We start from the raw sequence: 17,153 nt of genomic DNA, 5'->3' as shown, positions 1-17,153 counted from the left end.
GGTTGGGAAACAATGATAGGGTGGATAGGGCCAAGCGGGGAGGGATGTCAGGGCCGCCCCAACCAGGGAGGCAAGGGCAGGGCTTGAAGCCACCAGGCGCCCTTGAGACATCCTGGAAGGAGCCTGGGGCTGCTCTTCCCTCCCTTGTGGTTGGGCCAGGCTTTTCTAAAATTCCTTATCAGAGCCAATAATCATAACAATGACAGTGACAGCCAGAGCAACAACCATTTCTAGTGCTTGCTGCCTATCCCAGTGAAAAGGGTATTATTATCACACCCATTTTGCAGAAGGAGAAACCAGGCAAAGAGATTAAATAACTTACCCCAGATCTCATAGCTGGTAAGTGGGGGAGCTCCTGGTGATTCAGGTCGAATGACTATGACACCAGTGCTTTGACCCAGAGTCCAAAGCAGAAAGCCACCCGGGGTGAGGGTCGACCAAGACTCACAAGGTCCCTTCACTACGCCGTAATTGTAAAGGCCAGCAGGTCTGAGACACAATGGAAGGGATAGGAAATGCCACCTGTAATCCCAGCACTTTGGAAGGCCGAGGTGGGCAGATCACCTGAGGTCAGGAGTTCGAGACCAGCCTGGCCAACATGGTGAAACCTCGTCTCTACTAAAACTACAAAAACTAGCCAGTGGTGGTGGTGCATGCCTGTAATCCCAGCTACTCGGGAGGCTGAAGCAGGAGAATCTCTTCAGCCCAGGAGGTGGAGGTTTCAGTGAGCTGAGATTATGCCACTGTACTCCAGCCTGGGCGAGGGAGTGAGACTCTGTTTCAAAAAAAATAAAAAGAACCACCCTAGATTGGGCTCTTCACTGAAATAAAGAGCGAATATCCCAAATTTGTCCCTGGAGATGGGCAATATGATATTAACAACTACAAGCCCAATTACAGGAGGAATGTGTGTTCCAGAGCACTCAGTGCTGCACCAATGAAAGGTAAACTGTAAGCACGGGCAGGAGTAGAGCAAAAAGGCGCTGAAGGGTGAGGCTGTGTGCCACTTCTTGGGCTGGTTCCAGCTGACAGGGTTGTCCACAGTAGAAAATGTGCCTGTGGGCAGTGGGGTTGGCCCCTAGCCCCACGTGGGAGGATGAACAATCCTCGGCACCATGCCATGCGCTTTGCTCAGATTCCCCTTCAGAAAATTACTGATTTGTTTCTTAGGAATTGGCAGCAAATATGTACCAAATGACACACATGGTATTACCACCCCCTGCTCCCAACCCGCTGCCCTCCAGAGAAGGTGAGAAGGTACACCTACCATAAGCAGGTTGGTGACCAGGCCTTGAGCAATCTGTCTTATAAGAATCAGGCTCAAGACTGGGTGCGGTGGCTCACCCCTATAATCTCAGCAGTTTGGGAGGCGGAGGCAGGTGGATCACTTGAGGTCAGGAGTTTGAGACCAGCCTGGCCATCATGGTGAAACTCCATCTCTACTAAAAATACAAAAATTAGCCAGGCGTGGTGGCACGCACCTGTAATCCCAGCTACTCGGAAAGCTGAGGCAGGAGAATCACTTAAACCCAGGAGGCGGAGGTTACAGTGAGCCAGGATTGCACCACTGCACTCAAGAGCAAAACTCCATCTCAAAAAAATAAAAACAAAAATGAAAAGAATCAGGCTCATGGGGATAAATTCCTCAGGGCCTGGTCCCTTGGGTGAGAAACTGCCCTCAAGGGCAGTCCAGGAGCCCACCGAGAGCTGGACAGGCAGCTGTCGCAGTCTTCCACTACCAGATCTGACTCAGCTGACACCAAACTACACTTCCTGGAGACCAGTCCTGAAGTGACATGTGGACAACAAACCCCAGCCATGGAAATCTTGCGAAAGTTCAAGTCCAGTCGCTTATGCTGGGGTTTTGAATGGAGCTCAAGAGAGGGGTAGATTTCTTCTGAAACAAGTCATTTACTTTCCTGTTTACAAGAAGGAAAGTGTTGTGGAGGAGAGGAAGGGGAAAAGGAAAGAAACAGTTTCATTTCTAATCAAAGTGAATTCCTTAGGAACCACAAAGAGGAATTTCCTAGAAGAAAGGACTGAAAACCTGCTCAGAAGAAGGAAGAAGCATCAGACAGAAAACGGCTAGGAGGGGAAAGGAGAGAGGGGATGGGCCTGCTGAAACAACAACAGCAAGTAAATAAAATGCAAGTGACACATAAATAAAATCAATAAATTAAGAGTAGACAAGACCAGGCGCAGTAGCTCACGTCTGTAATCCCAGCACTTTGGGAGGCCAACGTGGGCAGATCACTTGAGTTCAGGAGTTGGGACCAGCCTGGCCAACATGGTGAAACCCCATCTCTACAAAAATGCAAAAATTAGCCGGGCGTGGTGGTGAGCGCCTGTAATCCCAGCTACTTGGGAGGCTAAGGCAGGAGAATCACTTGAGCCTAGGAGGCGGGGGTTGCAGTGAGCTGATATTGTGCCACTGCACTCCAGCCTGGGCAACAGAATGAGACTCTCTCTCAAGAAAAAATAAAAATAAAAATACAAAAATTAAGAGTAGACAAATGAGCCGAGTGTGGTGGCTCATGCCTGTAATCCCAGCACTTTGGAAGGCCAAGGTGGGCAGATCACCTGAGGTTGGGATCTGCCCGACCAGCCTGGCCAATATGGAGAAACCCTGTCTCTACTAAAAATGCAAAAATTAGCTGGGCATGGTGGCGCATGCCTGTAACCCCAGCTACTCAGGAAGGCTGAGGCAGGAGAATCACTTGAACCTGGGAGGCAGAGGTTGCGGTGAGCTGAGATTGTGCCATTGCACTCTGGCCCGGGCAACAAGAGCGAAACTCTGTCTCAAAAAAAAAAGAAAAAAAAAAAGTAGACAAATGCCCTACAGAAAAGGAATAGTACAATATTCTGCAATATTATTCAGCATTTTATAATTTGAAATATTCTTAACAATAATCCTTTCACAATGAGGAAAAAGAGCTAGTTGATTACGCAGAAAAGAGATGAAAAAAGGATAATGAAGAAACTTGGTCTGATTCATTCATAGTTCAAAGATCAGAGATGGTCTGCCAAGATTAAATGTAATAAAGAAATAACTAGCATCTGCACAGTGCTTTGTAGTTTAAAGTGCCTCTATACACATTATCCACCCCTCCCCAACCAGGTAACACAGTCACACTCCCGTGCCCTTGTTTGCCAGGTAGAGCTGTGGGAAGCAGTCCCTCAGCTGGCACCACAGCCCCACCTTGGTTAGGCTTAAGTCTCCCCAGTGCAAGAGCATCAATCGTGCAAAACACCATCAGACAGACACTGCTTCCTGCTTCCTAATGGCCGATCTACCCAGCACAGGCTACCTGGGACAATCATGGGTCCCGGTAGGAAGCAGGGGCGGGTTACAGATGTCCCATGCTGACGACCCCCTGATACACATCGGCCTGCTCCACGTGTTAGATTCTAAGCCCCCTTCCCTTTTGATCCTACACACTCTCCCCACACAACCCCTCAGCCTCCCTACAGTTTTAGGTGCCACTTAAATGCTGATGATTCTCAAATCTGCAACTCTAGACCTTTCTTCTCCAGATCTTGAGTACAAGGTCTGGTATACAGAAGGTGTTCAATAACTTTCCACTGAATAATCTGACAGTTCCACTTGGATGTCCCATGGGCATCTCAAGCCAAACTCATCTTCTCCATCCCCTACTTCCGTCCTGGTGGGTGGCCCTCATGGTGCCACGCCTGGACTCCCTCACCAGCCTTCTGCACCGTGTCAGCTTCATTCAGGTCCACCAAGATGATCCCCCTAAATGCAAACCCAATCCTATCTGGTGTTTCTGAAGCTTGTGCACATGCAAATCTCCACCTCCTGGGAAAGGAATACAAACATCAGAGCCAAGTTGCCAACCTAAGCTGAGGAGAGAAAGGGGCAGGAATGGTGCTGAGGTCCATGATTAAGTCATACATCCTGTCACCTAGGGCAGTGTCCTGGACACAGGGGCCGCTGCATGCTTGAGAAGGTAAGAGAATGGCTTCTCACCCAAATAAGGCAAGGCAAAGTCTATACAGATGAATTCTGAGCCACCATTTCTCTCTGTACAATGCAGTTTCTGAAGCTTTCTAAAAATCTTAGAAATGATGTATTGGATCCTACAGAGAATCAATACCTTAATGGAGTTAAAAACACTGGGCTCTGGGCCACATTTCTAACTTTTGAAGCATTCTATGGTCACAGAGTATTTTGGACCCTACCCAATCTCATGGCTTTAATTAGTTCCGTCTCCCCAGCATTCCCCACGTGCCTCCTGGTTTCTCAGACAGCCTCAGAAGACAGCTGCTATCAATTCATTCCCTCCCTTACACACGCTACTCAAACATCAAAAGATAGAATCAATTTCCTCTTGCATCTGAGTTAGCCTTGACTTCTTGTAGCCGATAGTGATGAGCCTAACCTTTAAAAACTCTGATAGCTTCCACTTTCTCTCTGAGACCACCATGCTGTGAGGAAGCCCAAGCCAGCTACATGGAGAGATCAGGAGGAGGAGCTCTGAGGCTCCAGACATGAGTAAAGGCTTCTTAGAACTTGCCAGCATAGCTGGCAACTGAATGCTGCAGGTGAGTGAAACAGCGCAGGTGGACAAATGAGTGACCCCAGCCCATGCCACGTGAAGCACAAAAACCACCCAGCTGAACAGTCAACCCACAGGATCATGAGAAACTATAAACTGTCATTCTTTTTTTTTTCTTTTTTGAGACCAGTCTTGCTCTGTCTCCCAGGCTGGAGTGCAGTGTCACGATCATGGCTCATTGCAGCATCTGGGGCTCATAATCCTCCCACCTCAGCCTTCTGAGTAGCTGGGACTACTGGCACATGCCACCATGCCTGGCTGATTTTTGTGCCATTTGTAGAGACAGAGTTTTGCCATGTTGTCCGGGTTTAAACTGTTACTCTTTTAAGCCCCAAAATTTTGGGGCTGTTTGTTACACAGCAGTGGATAACTAAAACACATGGTGAATAAATGGACATATATTCAATAACACCGAGTAATGAGCCATCCCACATTACTGAATTTCCAAATATAATCCTTATTTGTTCAAACTTGTGTTATCCATTCCCGAGGAAAATGTTTCTAGATACTACACTACACTTTATACTAAATGCAATTTAATATTTCCTTTCTTTTTTTTTTTTTTTTTTTTGTGAGACAGAGTCTCCCTCTGTCACCAGGCACAATCTCAGCTCACTGCACTTTCTGCCTCCCGAGTTCAAGCGATTCTCCTGCCTCAGCCTCCCGAGTAGCTGGGACTACAGGTGTGCACCACCACACCCAGCTGATTTTTTGTATTTTAATAGAGATAGGGTTTCACCATGTTGGCCAGGATGGTCTCGATCTCCTGACCTCGTGATCCACCCACCTCGGCCTCCCAAAGTGCTGGGATTACAGGTGTGAGCCACCACGCCTGGCCTTAATATTCTCTTGGTGAATTGGTCACCATTATGCACATCAGTTACTACGCTGTCCTATAATGTAACAACACCTCCCACAGCCACAGAAGGTGCATGTGAGGGCTGTTGGCTGCAACACTCAACACCCCAGACATCTCTGCTCCTTGAAGATGTCCCCAAAAACACCTCCTCATCCCCCAAATTGCTCCTTCTAACGCTTCTGGGTTGAGAAACCGAAACCCTAACCCCGCTGGAACTATCTCAACAGGCTCCGAGGGAAGATATAAGGGGTTCTTTTTTTTTTTTTTGAGATGGGGTCTCACTGTTCCCCAGGCTGCAGTGGGGTGGTATGATCAGAGCTCACTGTAACTTCAAACTCCTGGGCTCAAGCCATCCCCCTCCCCAGCCTCCTGTACAAGACACACACCATCAGGCTGGGCACTGTGGTTCATGCTTGTAATCCCAGCACTTTGGTAGGCCGAGGCAGGTGGATCACCTGAGGTCAGGAGTTCGAGACCAGCCTGGTTACTGTGGTGAAACCCTGTCTCTACTAAAAATACAAAAAAAAATTAGCCAGGCATGGTGGTGGGTGCCTGAAATCCCAGCTACTCGGGAGGCTGAGGCAGGAGAATTGCTTGAACCTGGGAAGCAGAGGCTGCAGTGAGCCAAGATAGCGTCATTGCACTCCAGCTTGGGCGACAGACTCAAAAAAAAAAAAAAACCACACACACACCACCAAGCCCAGCTGAATTTTTTTTGGTGGTTGTGTACGTGTGTGTGTGTGTGTGTGTGTGTGTGAAGATGGGGTCTCATTATGTTGCCCAGGCTGGTCTTGAACTCCTGGCCTCAAGTGATATTCCTGCCTCAGCCTCCCAAAGTGCTGAGATTCCAGGCATGAGCTACTGGTCACCGCCTAATGGGTTCTTTTATGACTCCAATGAGAAGGAACTCCAAAATCCCACTGACCTGGGTTCCAATCCTGCTCTGCCTCTTACTAGGTATGTGGCCCTGGACAAGTCATTTTAGTCATCACCCATTTCAGTTTCCTGATCTGTAAAATGGAAATAATATTTGCCTCTTGCCAGAAGGCACTAAACTGTAACAGAGCAGGAGCTCAGTAAACACAGCCACCTCCTCACTGTCCCTGCTCATGGGCCTCGACCTACGCACAATGTGTCTCGGAGTCTCAGTGTTGGTGATAGCACATACCCGTGGAATCTATTATCAAGAACGTGTAATTTGGTGATGGCTGGGCATGGTGGCTCACACCTGTAATCCAGCACTTTAGGAGGCCGAGGTGGATGAACCGCCTGAGCTCAGGAGTTCAAGCCCAGCCTGGGCAACATGGTGAAACTCTGTCTCTATTTGAAAAAAAAAAAAGGAAGAAGAAAAAGAAAAAAAGAAAAAACAAAAAGAATGTGTAATTTGGTGGGGGGGCAGCCAGGGGTAGAGGGTGGTGTTGGAATGTTAATCCAGCATTAGACCACCCTCGTGGGATTTGCTGTTTGTTTATGAAGAAACTGCAGAATGCCAATAACCCTGGCATCCCAGCCATTCCATCTCATGGAGGGTTTACCCAGAAGGCTGGGCAGACCAAGCCCAGGAGTGAGCATGCGTGTGTGTGTGTGTGTGTGTGTGTGTGTGTGTTTACCCAGAAGGCTGGGCAGACCAAGCCCAGGAGTGAGCATGCGTGTGTGTGTGTGTGTGTGTGTGTGTTTACCCAGAAGGCTGGGCAGACCAAGCCCAGGAGTGAGCGCGTGTGTGTGTGTGTGTGTGTGTGTGTGTGTGTGTGTGTGTGTGTGTGTGTGTGTGTGTGTGTGTGTGCGCCTGCATGCGTGTATAAAACTACCCAGTTACCCACCCCTGGCCCAGCCCTGGGCTTCCGTTTCCTCTCTAGAAAAGACTATAAAGCGCTGATTTAAAATAATAAACATGAGGAGTCCAATGTTCACAGCAAAATGTCAGGGAAATAATGTGGATGAAAGGTGGGGCCTAAATTGCATATGCATGATGATGACAAACTGGGAAAGCTCTGTTTACACACAGATCGGGGTCAGAAAAGGCCACAGAAAGCTGCGATGGGGAAAGGATGGAGGGGTTGATTTTCTGCAAAGTTGTTTACATGTTCAATGACTGATTATTCCTCCTCACATGCAGCTGAATCTGATGGCCCTGCAGTCCCCTTCTACGCACGTCATCATTGTTCTGGTCCCTGGACCCTCCACTGATGCCCATCTGCATACTCTCCACGGAGGGATGACGGCTTCTTTCCCGTCCCGGGTCAGCGGAGGAGCCCAGGGCCAAAGAGCCAGGACTGGCTTGAGTTTGCCTCCTCTTGCTCTGTGTCCTGCACACCTCTCCCTGCAGCCTGCTTCCTGAAGGCTGAAAGCCCCCAGGCCTGCTGCTTCCTGCCCACCGCACCTCACACCAGCTCCTGTCCCGATTCAGCCCCCTGCCTTTCTCATGTACTCCTGGCCACGTGCCCACAGGGAACATCGTCATGGGCTTCTCCCTTCTTTGCATCCAATTCCCCTGGGGAGAAGGGGGTGCCTCCTGTTATACCTTAGGGACTGCCATCTCTTGGCACTGTTCAGCCACGTTGCTTAGCAAAGACATTTGGGGGCAGCCAGAAAAGTAGGAGGCCCAGATGCCTGGGTTCCAGAGAAAGAGAGGCTTTCAGGGAAGCCCCCCATCCCACCTTTCTCACTCACCAGTGACCCCCTCCCCTGTAATCCAGCCCCACTACCTCCTCTCAACCTCACTGAGCCTCAGTCCCCTCATCTGTGAAATGGAGCCAGTAATATCCAGGATTAAATGGGATGAGGTGCATGCAACAGCTACCTGCCGTCTGCAGACAGGGTGTCTCTGGAAGCCTCAGCTTCCTCTCACCCTCCCTACGGCAGCTCCCTCCAGCCCCTAGGAGCAAATGTTCCTTGCTGGGTGAATGATTGCTGTGTAATTTGCAGGTGTGAAAGAAACTGCACATCCACAGCTTCCTCATGTTTTACTTGGTGGAAAAAGGTCTTAACAGGCTCTTCATTCCATGAGAGAATTTTGCTCCCAAATAGCCTTTCTGCTCTGAAGTAAGGGTACAAAATATTTGTCAGCAGTTCCTAGTCCCTACTTTGCCAAATGCTAAAGGCACGCACCCACCCCCCACCACCCCCAATCATCCTGGCTGCCTTCCCCATTGTCCGCACTCATTGGCTGCTGGTCCTGCAGGTCCTAGTCCTGAGCCCAGCCCCCTCCTTCCTCCTCACCCAGCCCAGGGGCAGTTTAGGGCAGTAAAGGGCAAGTTATTCCGTAACAGGTCCTGGGGCAGGACCCAGGCCAGGGGAGCGAAATGGGCAAACACTGCCAGCCTCAGCTCCTCCTGATCCATCTGTCCTCCCTTCCGGCTGCTCTGGGCCTGTGTTGCCTCCTGGGATGGGGGACCCATGGAACAGCAATCAGTGCTCCATGGAACACAGACAAATGAGCCCTGGGCTAGGAGTCAACACTGGGCTCCTGTCCTGTTTCTGCCACCAAAGTGCTGGGTGACAGTGAACCAGTTATCACCCATCTCTGTTTCGTCCTCTGTTTCCTCCTCTGGACAGTGGCTCACACCTGTAATCCCAGCACTTTGGGAGGCCAAGGCAGGTGGATTACCTGAGGTCAGGAGTTCGAGACCAGCCTGGCCAACATGGTGAAAGGCTGTCTCTACTAGAAATACAAAAAAATTAGCCAGGCGTGGTGGCAGCCACCTGTAATCCCAGGTACTTGGGAGGCTGAGGCAGGAGAATCACTTGAACCCAGGAGGAGGAGGTTGCAGTGAGCCAAGACTGTGCCATTGCACTCCAGCCTTGGAAATAAGAATGAAACTCTGTCTCAAAAAAAAGAATAGGGGGACAGGCAGGGGCTAGAGGATGGGTCGTGAGAACCATTGGCTAGATCCCTGCCCATCCAAGGTGGCTCTCAGAACATCCTCCCTGCCCCAGCACAGCCTGAGTGTCAGATGGCCTCATCCTCCTTATCCCCTGACCTTGCAGGCTGCAAGGCCCATGCTGCTCGGCAATATTCACTCATTAACTCATTGGTGGGGCCCCAGCCCCACCCCATCCCACACTCCCTGATCACCTGCTCTTCCTGTCAGAACCCCACCCGCTGGCCTCCTGAGAGGAGCCCAGGACAGGTTGTCTGGCTGGCCTCTGACCTCTCAGGCTGCCAACAGCCCCATGTGTACCTTCTGTCCTTCCCCACAGAGCTGCGCATGGGCATGAGGGGATAAGGGCTGCAGAGGAAGACTTTTGACACTGGCAATGCTTCTTCATGCTGCCAGTGACAGCAGCAACAAAACCACAAGACTCACAAGACCCCAGAAATCCAGGTGTCTATTTCGAACTGGGAAACTGTGTTCATCCCCCACCGACCCTGGAGGGAGTCCCCAGCCAGAGCCGACAGGGGATGGGAGAGAGAAAGACAAGGGCAAGCACATGGGTTGGAGAAAGGCAGTGCCTGGGGTCTGGAGAAAGTTCTGGGACCTACCCTGACTAGAAGGGGCCTGGGCCCCTGGTTCTTGCATCCTATCCTCCAGCCCTTGCCCCCGATCCTTGATGGGACCCACATCCCAGGAGGCAACAGCAGCAGGGGAGATGAATGATGCCTCACTCCACGGCTCAGGGGAGACCGCTGTCCAGGGTGTCCCTCCCCACAGCAACACAGGCTGCTGCAGCTTGTGTTTTTTGTTGTTGTTTTTGTTTTTGTTTGATGGAGTATCCCTCTGTCGCCCAGGCTGGAGTGCAGTGGTGTGACCTCGGCTCACTGCAATCTCTGCCTCCTAGGTTCAAGTGATTCTCCTGCCTCAATCTCCTGTGTAGCTGGGATTATAAGCGCGCTCCATCACGCCTGGCTAATTTTTGTATTTTTAGTAGAGACAGGGTTTCGCCATCTTGGCCAGGCTGGTCTTCAACTCCCGACCTCAGGTGATCTGCCCGCCTCAGCCTCCCAAAGTTCTGGGATTACAGGCATGAGTCACCATGCCCAGCCCCGTTTCCACCATCTTTAGAGGCCAAATGCCGGGATGCTGAGAGTTGAGGAAGACTCTGGTGGGTGGGCCTGGGAACCCAGGCACCTTTTAAAAAGTCACATTAGTCCCAAACCAGTGACTCAGAAGCTTCTGGAACACAGCCCACTGTAAGCTGGGGCCTCCTGCCTTCGATCTCAGGCTCCCAATCGGACCTTGAGAGCTCTCTGCCCCTCCTGCTCTGTTCCCAAAGCTGCCTCCCAGGCACTGCTTCCATGCCAAGGTCGGGCTCCCCTGGGATGCTAATATTTTTATTCTTGATTTCTATCTTTTTTTTTTCTGTTTTCTAAGTTTTAGGGTTTTATGTCTTAGCAGTACCCAAAGGAGAACAATCATGAGTTTAGAAGTGATCTCCGAGTAGCCACGTGGTGGGGCACCCGGGCCCCGGCCCACACCTTCTCAGTCCTTTTCCCTGGAAGCTCCAGGAGCCTCAAAATAAGCTCCTTGTCCACCTGAGGAGATGGAGCTAGAGAGACCAGTCATCCTCAGACCTCAGACCTTAGAACCTGGGACGCCCAGGCGCAGTGGCTCACGCCTGTAATCCCAGCACTTTGGGAGGCCGAGGCGGGCGGATTACAAGGTCAAGAGATCGAGACTATCCTGGCCAACATGGTGAAACCTTATCTCTACTAAAAATACAAAAATTAGCCAGGCGTGGAGGCGCGTGCCTGTAATCTCAGCTACTCGGGAGGCTAAGGCAGAAGAATAGCTTGAACCTGGGAGGCGGAGGTTGCAGTGAGCTGAGATCACGCCATTGCACTCCAGCCTGGCAACAGAACGAGACTCCGTCTCAAAAAAAAAAGAACCTGGGGCTGGCTAATGCATGGCCTAAAGAGACATAACTGGTGTTTCCACCTAGTCGATGACCAGAAACTCACAGCCCCCTCTACAGAGATTTGGGGTGGGGACGGCAGGGCAGCACACAGCCACTGTCCCCAGGAGGTGGGGTGGGAAGCAAAGCTCCTTGCTCTCAGGCAGCTCTCAGTGCTCCATGGAACATACACAAATGAGCCCTGGGCTGGGGGTCAATGCCTGGGCTCCTGTCCTGTTTCTGCCACCAAAGTGCTGGGTGACAGTGAACCAGTTATCACCCATCTCTGTTTCCTCCTCTGTAAAACGGGGAGTCTGGACTAGATGCCCTGCCAGGCCCTGCCTATGTTAACATCCTCTACCCATTTCTAGAACAAATCAGCAGGATGAGGCATGAGCGGAGAAATTAGCAGAGGAGTGGAAGATTCTGTCTGTCTACCCTGGGCCTGCACACAGCACCTGGTCTCCAGGGCCCAGGCACTGACCTCCATGGCTGCTAGAGGCTCACGTCAGTCAGCAAGGATTCTGGGCACGCCCTGCCTCTCCTAACACCCAGAAGGTCACCGCTTCAGAGCTGACTCTACCCCAGCCCCACTAACCACAGAACAGAGCTGGCGTGGGAGTTAAGACATCTCTACCAGACAGAGCACTGCAGGGGCAGGAAGTGGGGGAGCCTCTCTTGACCATCATTGGCACGAGGCTGGCAGGCTGGGCACCAAACCCAGATGCAGACATCTCCGCCTCATTCTCTGGTCACCGGCTTGCTGGCTCCCCAGGGACACACATTGCCTACTGTCCCTCAGGTCTCCTGGTCTCTGCAGCCCCTAAGGGCCTGGCACTTGGTGGAAACACAATACTATAATAATTAAGCTGAGGCCGAAATTCCACCCCTTCCAGAAGAACGCGTGCTCCAGGACCAGCAGAATGCATGCTTTAGGACCAGGAGACCCTACGTCACAGTAGCCGGCATGACTGTCCCTATTTGCATCCCCACACCACAGCTTCAGTGGGGAGACCACCATTCTCCCCTTCATAGAACTCCCCAGGCACCCCGAGCTCCCCGGAGGCAGGAAATATGACAACTGCGTCTTCCCTCTGTGCAGCCCTCCATGTATCCTAATGCACTTTCCCCCACATCTCCTGCGATCCTGACAACAACCGTGTCATGCAGGCAGGGCGGATGTTATCTCCATTTGACAAAGGGGCACTGAGTCCACACAGCTAGTCAGTGTTGGGGAGAGATGGGAATCGAGGAGCCCTCTTCCCACAGGAGGTCCTCTTCGCCAGCGTCACCAACAGGGAATGGCCAGGACAATGCTGCCTCAAGACCAGCCCTGGGTGGGCCTTCCTGTCACACACTTAGACTGGGCACAGGTGAAGAGTGGCCCTGAGGCCCAGTGCCCTGACATCCTCCTTTCCCTGGGGCCAAGCACAGGCAGACTCCAGGTAATGGCACAGGGGTGCAAAGGCAGGGACCTGGGAGAGAGGTGAGAGCCCCGGAGGCCCCCAGGACACATTTTGACTCAAAGGCAAAGCAAACAGCAACTCCAACAGATCCCAAGTTGGTGAGAGCTGCTGGAGAGGACGCTGTAGGGGGACAGTGGGCAGGACTCACCTCCCGCAGCAGCTGCATCCCCTTCAGCTCCTCCTGCTGCTGCTGGGCCACGGTGACCCCCAGGACCAACGTGTGCACCACACAGGAGACCACGGAGATGATCACGATGGGGCTGAGGCTGAGGGGCAGCGTGATGAAGAAGGAGAAGACAAAGAAGACCTGCCAGCCCACCGTGTCACTAGCCGCGTGGGCACGCGCGAAGTTCAGGCCCAGGTAGGAGAAGATCTGGGCGGTTATGAGCAGCCACAGCACGTAGGGCACCACTCTGCGGGTGACCCGGTCCGGGAGCAGCCCCTTTTTGCAGAGCACGAAGAGGATGATGTCCAACACCAGTCCAATTCCAGCCACGGCGAGGAGAGCCAGCTTGTCGCTGGAGAAGACCACAGCACACATGACCACCACGTAGCAGTCAAAGAGGGCTGCAAAGACCACCAGCACCAGCAGGGTCTCGTGGCGCTGCCTTTTGAAGTAGGTCTGGTAGAGGTTCTCCAAGGACTCCGGCACGAAGGTCAGCCGCATGAAGCGAGGCAGGCACAGGCAGGAGCCGGAGTTCCGGACCGAGATTTCATGGGTTCGGCCCACCCCGCGGTCAGGGTCGGAGGGCAGGCTGACGGAGTACTCGGCTGAGTACTCGGCCGAGTATTCGGGCTCGGAGAAGCCCTGGTTCCTCGGCATCCTGGCTGGTGTCTGCTACTGGCCCTAGAGAAGTGGACTGGGAACGGAGGAAGAGCTCTGGACTGGGCCTCCTCTCAGGGCTCTCTGAGACCTGGGGAGGGCTGAGGGCCTCTTCTTGGCTGGGGCGGAGGGAAGGCCACCTCCAGCAGGAACGCAGAGCGGGTTTCCAGGGCACAGGTAGCACTGATCAGCTAGAACTGAAAAGGGCATTGCTGAGTAGAAGCACCTCTTCCCTCCTACCTTGCGGTTTCCCCACGACCCGCCCTAACCCTCATAACAGGATCTCTGCTGCAAGAGCCTCCCAATCCAGGGCCTTCCCTGCCACCCTCGGCTCACACCACCGCCCACCGCACGCACACTTAGTCCTGTCCACGCCAGACACTCAATTTCCTGTCCCTGGCTTGTGGAAGGGCCTAGCCGCCTCTCCATCCCTGGTAGCCGGTTTCTCTCTGTCATCTCTTCTTTCTCAGTCCCTGACTTGCTCACCTAAATTCCCTCCAGGCCCAGTCCTTAGAAGCTGGAAATAAAATGTGCCGGAAAGAAACCAGGACCATCCTGGGGATTCCTGAGCCTTCCTTCTGTTTACTTCCTTTTTCCACCAACCCCTTGGAGACTCGGGCTCCGATCCGGCCCCCTTCCCACGCTCGGGGCGCTGTCTTCCCCCCGGAAGTCTGGCCCTGCCCCTGCGTTTACCTGTGCGGGAACTCGGCCACCGCGTGCTCCGGGACGGTCCCCGCGCGGGCTGGGGCGGGAGAGCTCGGCGCGCCCGAGGGCTGCTCCCCGCAGAGCCGCGCCGCGCCGCCCCGCCAGCGCCTCGGGGCCCGGCCGGAGCGCGATCTCCCGCCGTCAGGCCCGGGATCCGACCGGGAGAGGCGCAGGGCTGCCCCTCAGTATCCGCGGGCGCCCGGCCGCAAGGGGAAGGAGGCGGCGGCGACGAGGGCTGGGAGATCCGGGGGCGCCGGCCCAGCGCGCTCGCCCTGGGGCTGAGGCTCGGGGGCCGGGGCCGTGCGGGGGCCGGCAGGCGCGGGCGGCGGTGAGCGCGGCTCTCCGGACCCCTCCCCTGCACCCGCGGCGGCGGCGGCTGCGGCTAGGGGCGCGCGCGGGGCCCTCCCCGGCGGGAGCGCGGGCCGAGCCCGGGGAAGCCCTCCAGCATCCTCTCGCCCGCCCGCGCCAAGCCGAGCCAGCCGAGTCCGGGCTCGGCGTGCTGCACAGCTATTCCCCGCGCGGCGCCGGCGGCTCCGGGGCCACGCGCGCTCCAGGCCCCGGGAGGCGGGAGGCTGGCGGGGCGGCCCCTCCCTCGCCCCAGTCGCCGCCCTCTCGGCGGCGCGTTCCGGAGTGGGGCGGCGGGGGAGGCGCCGGGCGGCGGTCCCGGGACCCGCGCGGGCGAGAGCTGGAGGGGCCCGGGCGGCCCCCGATCCGGCGCGGGCGGCCGGCTGGGGCGATGGCTGCGTGGAAGCACGGGAGTGGGCGTGGGCGTTGGGCGTTGGGCGGCGGGCGGCGGGCGGCGGGCGGCAGGGCTGGGGCGAATCCACGCCTTCCAGCGAGCAGGCCCGGTCTAGGAGGATGGAAGCCCGGGACGCGCCCGCCCGCAGGTGAGGCGCGCTCGGGGCACCCCGCCGCCCCCTCCTCCGCCGCGGCTTCCTTCCGGGCCGGCAGAGGCCAGGGCTCAGGTTTGGGGACCGCTTCGCCGCGGGGCGCGTGGGGCCTAAGTATCCCCGCCCACCCCGGGAGCCCAGACTCCGGAGCGCCGGGCCTGAGCTTTCCGCAGAGAGGCCCGGCAGCGGAGCCCTGTCCTGCTCGCAGGAGGCGGGTGGCGGTGGCCCGGTGGGCACCAGATACGTGGACCTGGAAGAGTTCCTGAGACCCTGCTTCGAAGAGATTTCCCGTGCACATTGTACCCGTTTGAGATGTGTTTGAGTTCACAAACTCTCCCTTAAAGACGCCAATGCTCCTTTGACTAGTCAAACCTATCAGTCTCTTACACCATAGTATAAATTATTTTCCTTGCATTTGACAGAACACCATGCTAAGATCAACTACAGGCTTTGGGAATTTAAATAAAGGAAGAGGAGAGAGATAGAATGTTTTGGGACTAAAGGGACAAAAGCACGTGTGGGAAGGTAAGTGCTGAGGACAGCCAGCAGCAATAGGGGGTCATCTCCCCTGGGGAGAGCTGAAGGAATGAACAGAGGGGAGAGAAACTTGGCTATCCAGACCCTGGATGGAGCTGCCTCCCCATGCCCCTGATAGTTATCCGCGGGCACCCCTTCCAGAACCTTAGACATCACCTTGCATCCCTCAGGGAATGGATCCATTAGAGAATCTATCCTGCCACTGCTGTTTCTACCATTCCCTCACACTCTGAAAAGGCGCCAACTTCAGCTCATACTTCTCAGGGCTTTGATTCCAAAGGTAGGGGACCTAACATCAGATATAGGAGTTTGGTAATTTAAATAAAGCAAAACTTTGCCCCATTGTTTTATTTTATTTCTATTTTTTATTTTTTCCAGACTGAGTCTCACTCTGTCACCCAGGCTGGAGTGCGGTGTCGTGATCTCAGCTCACTGCAACCTCCGCCACACAGGTTCACACGATTCTCCTGCCTCAGCTTCCCGAGTACCTGGGGTTACAGGCACACACCACCAAGCCCGGGGTAGTTTTTGTATTTTTAGTAGATGGGGTTTCACTATGTTGGCTAGGCTGGTCTTGAACTCCTGACCTCAAGTGATCCGCCCACCTCAGCCTCCCAAAGTGCTGGGATTACAGGGATGAGCCACTGTGCTGGGCTGCCCCATTGTTTTAATTTGCTGGAGGTTTTTGGGTTTTTGGGGGGTTTTTTTTTGGAGGGAGTTATTTGTGGTTTTTGGTTTTTTGTTTTTGTTTTTTAAAAAGGAAGGCATTTATTTATTTATTTATTTATTTATTTATTTATTTATTTATGAGACAGAGTCTCACTCTGTCGCCCAGGCTGGAGTGCAGTGGCCATCTCAGCTCACTGCAACCTCCGCCTCCTGGGTTCAAGCAATTCTCCTGCCTCAGCCTCCCAAGTAGCTGGGATTATAGGCACCTGCCACCATGCCTGGCTAAATTTTGTATTTTTAGTAGAGACAGGGTTTCATCATGTTGGCCAGGTTGGTCTCGAACTCCTGACCTCAAGTGATCTTCCCGCCTCAGCCTCCCAAAGTGCTGGGAATGCAGGTGTGAGCCATCATGCCTGGCCTTTGCTGGAGGTTTAAACATTTATTTTGAATTGTCACATGATGTTAAAGAGGACATGACTTTTATGTTTTACAAAGGGAGATGTAATGTATGGCAAGGCGCAGTGGCTCATGCCTGTAATCGCAGCACTTTAGGAGGCCGAGGCGGGCAGATCACTTGAGGTCAGGAGTTTGAGACCAGCCTGGCTAACATGGCAAAACCCTGTCTCTACCAAAAAATACAAAAATTAGCCGAGCGTGGTGGCGGGTGCCTGAAGTCCCAGCTACTCAGGAGGCTGAGGTGGGAGAATCGCCCGACCCTAGGAGGCAGAGGTTGCAGTGAGCCAAGATCGTACCACTGCACTCCAGCCTGGGCAACAGAGTGAGACCCTATCTCAA

The 17,153-nt window shown here is 53.8% G+C and overlaps 1 protein-coding gene across 8 annotated transcripts in view; it reads right to left on the bottom strand.

Annotated features, from left to right (window-relative positions):
- The window catches only part of ADCY3 (adenylate cyclase 3), a 102,537-nt gene extending 87,767 nt beyond the window's left edge, over positions 1–14,770 (bottom strand). For all 8 annotated transcript variants that reach the window (XM_054475219.2, XM_054475220.2, XM_063648890.1 and 5 more), the window contains exons 1-2: positions 14,251–14,770; positions 12,883–13,754 (exon numbers count right to left, since the gene is read on the bottom strand). In XM_054475219.2, coding sequence (XP_054331194.1) covers positions 12,883–13,557 — 675 coding nt within the window. In that variant the 5' untranslated portion in view covers positions 13,558–13,754; positions 14,251–14,770. The remainder of the gene's footprint in view (positions 1–12,882; positions 13,755–14,250) is intronic.
- Positions 14,771–17,153: the final 2,383 nt, after the last annotated feature.

Source organism: Pongo pygmaeus, chromosome 12 (genome assembly GCF_028885625.2).
Source record: "Pongo pygmaeus isolate AG05252 chromosome 12, NHGRI_mPonPyg2-v2.0_pri, whole genome shotgun sequence".
Lineage (NCBI taxonomy): Eukaryota > Metazoa > Chordata > Mammalia > Primates > Hominidae > Pongo > Pongo pygmaeus.
This window is presented reverse-complemented; position numbering and strand designations above follow the sequence as displayed.